This window comes from Mus caroli, chromosome 12, assembly GCF_900094665.2.
Source record: "Mus caroli chromosome 12, CAROLI_EIJ_v1.1, whole genome shotgun sequence".
Lineage (NCBI taxonomy): Eukaryota > Metazoa > Chordata > Mammalia > Rodentia > Muridae > Mus > Mus caroli.
The window spans coordinates 691,442-697,441 of NC_034581.1; the positions used below are offsets into that span (position 1 = coordinate 691,442).

Below are 6,000 nucleotides of genomic sequence, written 5' to 3' on the forward strand. Positions count from 1 at the left end.
TTCTAGTCCTTTAGGGGTTGGAAACATCCCAGTGCCATCAGAGAAGGGTGGTCCTTGTGGCCTTAACTGAAGTTGACCTTGCCTCTTTCATCCTTCATTTTCTCAAAGGCAGTATCTGCCTCCCCTGGTCCAGTGGTAATGATCTAACTCCAGGGTCTTGAGATCTAGACGAATTAGGAAGGAATAGGATTGGAGGACCGCCTGAGGAACTTGGATCGACCGAGAACCTGTCCTTATGAATGGGATTTTGTCCTCGTGACACCCTATGCCTGGGTGGTGGAATAACTTGAAGATGAAGGCTTCTGAGATGGGAGGCCAACTGCTGGAGTGTTTGTGAATGAGTACCCATGCATGTGTGGGTGTGTGCATGGGGGGGGGGCATAGGTGGTACCCTCAGGGGCCCTCCTCAGTTGCTCTCCATCTTATTTTGTGAGACAGGGTCTCACTGAACCTGAAGCTTAGAAATGTTAGCTCTAAGAAGAGTTCGTTCTCCTGTCTTCCCTCCTCCCCAGCCCTGAGGTTACAGGCATATACTGCCATGCCTGATGACCTCCTCCTCCTCCATTTTGGTTTTACAAGACAGGGTCTCTGTGTGTAACCTTGGCTGCCCTGGAACTCACTCTAGAGATCAGATTGGCCTCAAACTCACAGGGATTTGCCTGCCTGAGATTAGACACATGGGCACCACCACCCAGCACCTTTTCTTTTTAACGTTAAATTTTTTATATGTATATACAGTGTCTCTTGATCGTACCTACAACAGTTTCTCCTTGTGACTTCCACTGGGCCTAATGCAACATGTTTCTTTCTTACCTTCATCTGCCAACCCCCCATAACCTGTTGAGTCCAGTTGGTACAGCATACCTGGCTGTTTTATGTATGCAGGGATCTGAACTTAGGCCTGCATGCTTGCTTGAGCCAGCTCTCTCCACAGCTCTTTGCTGGTTCTGCTTTGTCTTGGGGCAGAGCATCACTGACTCAGCTGGCCTTGAACTCACTCTGTAGTCCAGGCTGATCTTTGATCTTTCAAATGCTGAGATTACGGAAGGGAGTTATTAGTGGTGGCTGCCGTTCTGACACCCATTTTGGTAGGTCCTGTTTCAGCTGTGCTCTGGTCCCATGTGGGCAGGAACTCCAGGGAATAGATGCTCATGGCATCCTGTTATTTTACAGACATTTGTATCTCATGTGGGAGCCTCAATGTCACCCTGGAGCACCCACTCTTCATTGGTGGCATGTGCCAGAACTGTAAGGTAAGGAAACAGCCCACCCAAAGAGGTGACCCCTCCCCTGCTTCTTGGCATTGGGAGCCAGCACCTGACTGGATGTGGTGTGGGCCCTCACAGGTCCTTACACCTCAACAATTGAGGCTTCTTCTGGTTTATGTCATGAAAGATCCTTTCATACTTGAGTCTTGGCCTCACGTGGGCAGGAGTGGGTGGCAGAGGCAGGTCAGGCACACTGACAATAGAGGGGGTGCCGTGCTCTTGCCCTTGGGAGCCCTTGTAGACGGCTGCAGACAGAACTCTTGGTGGGCAGTTCCCCTCAGCTTTCCTTGGGTTCAGAACCTGTCTTCCCTTGGCCCTGCTGGACTTCCACCCTGAGCCTTCCCATTCTCCCTAGAACTGCTTCTTGGAGTGTGCTTACCAGTATGACGACGATGGGTACCAGTCCTATTGCACCATCTGCTGTGGGGGGCGTGAAGTGCTCATGTGTGGGAACAACAACTGCTGCAGGTGAGACCCCTGCCCACAGAGCTGCATCCTGGGTCCTCACTGCCTGCTGCACCCACCCGACATGCTCTGGACCAGTGCTGCTCCAGCTGGCACTCCTGCCTGCTGCTAGACCTCAGTCAATCAGGTCTTAGAGGCAGTCCCCTCTTCAATGGGCTTTCTTCCAGGTGCTTTTGTGTCGAGTGTGTGGATCTCTTGGTGGGGCCAGGAGCTGCCCAGGCAGCCATTAAGGAAGACCCCTGGAACTGCTACATGTGTGGGCATAAGGGCACCTATGGGCTGCTGCGAAGACGGGAAGACTGGCCTTCTCGACTCCAGATGTTCTTTGCCAATAACCATGACCAGGAATTTGTAAGTGTTGGGTCTAGGCTGCCATCTCACGCCTTTCTGAGACTAGTCCTTCATGAGAGCCCTTGAGTAGGCAGTAGGACCTGGGCAGGTTACAGGAGGGACTGAGGCGTGTGTGAGCTGTGAAGCTCCACCTAGAAGCCCTGTAGTTCTCAGCTGGAGGGGCCAACACAGCATGGGGAGCTATAGGGGCAACCCCAAGCATGGACCTGATCAATGGTGTTCACTACTTAGGACCCCCCAAAGGTTTACCCACCTGTGCCAGCTGAGAAGAGGAAGCCCATCCGTGTGCTGTCTCTCTTTGATGGGATTGCTACAGGTGAGTGGCATGGGTCCTGAGAGACTGGCCTGCTTTTCTTCAGACAGTGGAGATAGCAAGTTTATATAGCTGATATAACTGAATGATTAAGAACTAAGCATGAGCCGGGTAGCGGTGGCACATGCCTTTAATCCCAGCACTACACTCAGGAGGGAAAGGCGGGTAGGGTAGAGCTCTGAGTTTGAGGCTAGCCTAGTCTACAATCCTGTCTCAAAAAAAAGGAAAGAAAGAAGCAAGCATGCTAACACACATATTCTAGTACTTGGACAGAGGTCAGAAGTTCATTCCTCTTAGGCTACCGAGCTAGTTCGAGGCCTCCCTGGGTTATAGCTCAAAAATGAAACAATAAATGAATGATTATTGCTTGTTAGACCTGGATATGGTGTAAACACCTTTAATCCCAGCACTTGGGAGGCAGAGACAGGCGGATTTCTGAGTTCAAGGCCAGCCTGGTCTACAAAGTGAGTTCCAGGACAGCCAGGGCTATACAGGAAACCCTGTCTTGAAAAACCAAAAAAAAAAAAAAAAGAAAGAAAGAAAAGGCCACCGTCTCCCTGGACCTGACTCACCTGCAGATTTGCTTAGTCTTTCCTGGCTTTGGTTACCTTCCACCTGGGCAGAGCTGAAGCACAGTCATAGTGCACGTTTGTGCTGATCTGACTTGATTTGGGTAAGGATACTGGGGGCATCCCAGGTGAGCCCCTGCTGTGCATCTGGCAAGATAAGTCTTAAGAGCAGGTGTGAGGTTGATGGCTCTGGTGACAGCGCTTGCTCTCTGCTGGCTGGCACAGGGCTCCTGGTGCTGAAGGACCTGGGCATCCAAGTGGACCGCTACATTGCCTCTGAGGTGTGTGAGGACTCCATCACGGTGGGCATGGTGCGGCACCAGGGAAAGATCATGTACGTCGGGGACGTCCGCAGCGTCACACAGAAGCATGTATGTCCCTGCGCGGGGATGTCTGTCCGTCCCCCCCTCCCCCCGCCCCGTGTCCTTGGCTCCTGGGGACAGTGCCATCCACTTCTTCCATTCAGCCCATTTGTTCCTTCCTTCTTGTCCTCTCCTCCAGCCTTTCTTTCTCATTTTTCGTCTTCCTTCTGTGGCATCTCAGGATGATGAGCAGATTGGAAGTGGGGTTTTGAGAGGTGAAGAAAGAACATAGAGCTCTTGCCTAGAGGGCCTGAAGGCTTGGTTTAGTCCTCAGCTTGTGTGAATGCAGTGGGGGTAGATTGTAGAGCTTGCTGTTCAGTGCTCCACCTGCTCCCCAGTGGTTCCAGGACTGTTTGTGGTAATGTGTTCTGGATTGGAGAAGGGCTCCTGTCACCTAAGTGCTTCTGGAAAGTTCTTCTGCCAGTCTCCATTTCAGGGGGTTCAGGTAGTGCTGGCAGTCTCATCTCTGTAATCCCAGGAGACAATCACGTGACACTACAATTAACTCCTCCCCACCCCAGAAGGCTGCTTGGGGATGGGGTGGGGGCTGGCACCTCCCAGGGTTCCATGCTGGGTCTGTCTGCTCACTGAGATGATAAGCCTAGAGGTTCTAGGCTTATCTTCTGCCTCTTGGACTCATAGATGGTTCTTTCCCTCTGCCTCTGTCCCCGGACAGCAGGCCCATCACATTACCTTTGTCCTCCCAGATCCAGGAGTGGGGCCCATTCGACCTGGTGATTGGAGGCAGTCCCTGCAATGACCTCTCCATCGTCAACCCTGCCCGCAAGGGACTTTACGGTAAGGTGCCCTCCTCTGCTTTCTAAACTGGTACTTTCTGCACTTAGGTCTTAGGGATCTGCTTTGGACATTTCTGCCCTGGCAACTCCTCCAGTGGCCCTTTCCCTTCACCCTGCCCATGCCCAGTCCTCACCACTTACTGTCCGATGCAGACAGCCTCAGCTAATGGCTTCTTCTTTATTCCAACCTCTCAGAGGGTACTGGCCGCCTCTTCTTTGAGTTCTACCGCCTCCTGCATGATGCGCGGCCCAAGGAGGGAGATGATCGCCCCTTCTTCTGGCTCTTTGAGAATGTGGTGGCCATGGGCGTTAGTGACAAGAGGGACATCTCGCGATTTCTTGAGGTATAGACCGAGACCTTGGTTTGGCCAGCTCACTAATGGCTTCTACCTGGGACTGCTGCTTCGTCCCTGTCTTGTCTGCATTGCGGAGCTGGGGGATTAGAGCTGGGGACTGGTGGCTTCTCTTTGCAAGGGACAGCTTGAGGAAGATTTCCCATGAAGAGAGGAAGCAGTGCTAAAGGCCCACCTGGGAAGAAAGTTCTCTTGTTCAAAGAGGTGCGGTGGTGGTCATCATCAGACAGACAGCCTGGGACCAGCCCAGTGTTTCTGTGGAGAACTCCAAAATCAGTTTTCTCTGACTAGAATGGCCTATGCTCACTCTCTGGCACCCTTGTGGGTGTTTTGTGATACCTGAGAGAAAATCATGGCTTATCTTTTTGCTTTCATTTCCTGTTATGTGAGCCCCAGTTTAGCACCGAGCCATACAAGCCAAACATAGGGGATTGCTGCTGCCCAAGACATTCTTTTTTTTTTTTTTAAGATTTATTTTTTATTATGTATAAGTAGCTGACTTCAGACACACCAGAAGAGGTGTCAGATCTCATGGGTGGTTGTGAGCCACCATGTGGTTGCTGGGATTTGAACTCAGGACCCTGGGAAGAGCAGTCAATGCCCTTAACTGCTGAGCCATCTCTCTAGCCCTGCCCAAGGCATTCTTGTGGTAGGCTGTCAGCTTATAGTCCTGTCAGCCTACGCTCAATAATATCCTCAGATTGTAAATGTGAGGACTTAGTACACAAATAGGTTTGCTCTGGTAAGGTTTTTGTAGTCATCAGCCTTGTGGCTATTACAAGAATGAACCTCACTTTAAGCACACAAGAGTCACTCATAGTACTACTGGAAGAATAACAGAAAGTTCAGTTGGATTGTGCTGACTGTCCAGAATGTTCTAGCCAGCGGGGCGTGGTGGCGCACGCCTTTAATCCCAGCACTTGGAAGGTAGAGGCAGGCAGATTTCTGAGTTCGAAGCTACCCTGGTCTACAAAGTGAGTTCCAGAACAGCCAGGGCTATACAGAGAAACCCTGTCTTGAAAAACCAAAAAAAAAAAAAAAAAAAAAGAATGTTCTAGCCAGCACATGTGGGATGGATTTAAGTTTGGGTCTTCAGGTTATTCCGGTGTGTGGCTTCCTATGGAGGAAGTTCCTCTGGAGAATTAAGACTCTTGGCCAGCCCAGTTACCCAGCAGTGTTTAATTAATACTTCCTCCTTGGTCATCTTGAAACTGTCTCCTATTTTACAGTCTAACCCCGTGATGATTGACGCCAAAGAAGTGTCTGCTGCACACAGGGCCCGTTACTTCTGGGGTAACCTTCCTGGCATGAACAGGTTGGTGAGGGTTCCTGGCATGGAGGGTATGGGAGGAGGGGCTGCAGAGCTGCAGGCAGGACAGACAGCCCAAGGAGGGAGACCCTGAGTATCCAGCCAGCCAGGTGGCAGTTCTCAGTGCTTCTTTCCCCTTCTTGAGTGTTGGGATGATGCCTTTCTCTCTCTCTCTCTCTCTCTCTCTCTCTCTCTCTCTCTCTCTCTCTCTCT

At 51.1% G+C, this 6,000-nt stretch overlaps 1 protein-coding gene across 4 annotated transcripts in view; it reads left to right on the forward strand.

The window, feature by feature from the left end:
• Dnmt3a (DNA methyltransferase 3 alpha) overlaps positions 1 to 6,000 on the forward strand; it is a 105,398-nt gene that overhangs the window by 89,049 nt on the left and 10,349 nt on the right. For all 4 annotated transcript variants that reach the window (XM_029484347.1, XM_029484345.1, XM_029484346.1 and 1 more), the window contains exons 13-20: positions 1,174 to 1,253; positions 1,624 to 1,736; positions 1,901 to 2,084; positions 2,316 to 2,400; positions 3,192 to 3,337; positions 4,036 to 4,126; positions 4,321 to 4,469; positions 5,708 to 5,793. In XM_029484347.1, coding sequence (XP_029340207.1) covers positions 1,174 to 1,253; positions 1,624 to 1,736; positions 1,901 to 2,084; positions 2,316 to 2,400; positions 3,192 to 3,337; positions 4,036 to 4,126; positions 4,321 to 4,469; positions 5,708 to 5,793 — 934 coding nt within the window. The remainder of the gene's footprint in view (positions 1 to 1,173; positions 1,254 to 1,623; positions 1,737 to 1,900; positions 2,085 to 2,315; positions 2,401 to 3,191; positions 3,338 to 4,035; positions 4,127 to 4,320; positions 4,470 to 5,707; positions 5,794 to 6,000) is intronic.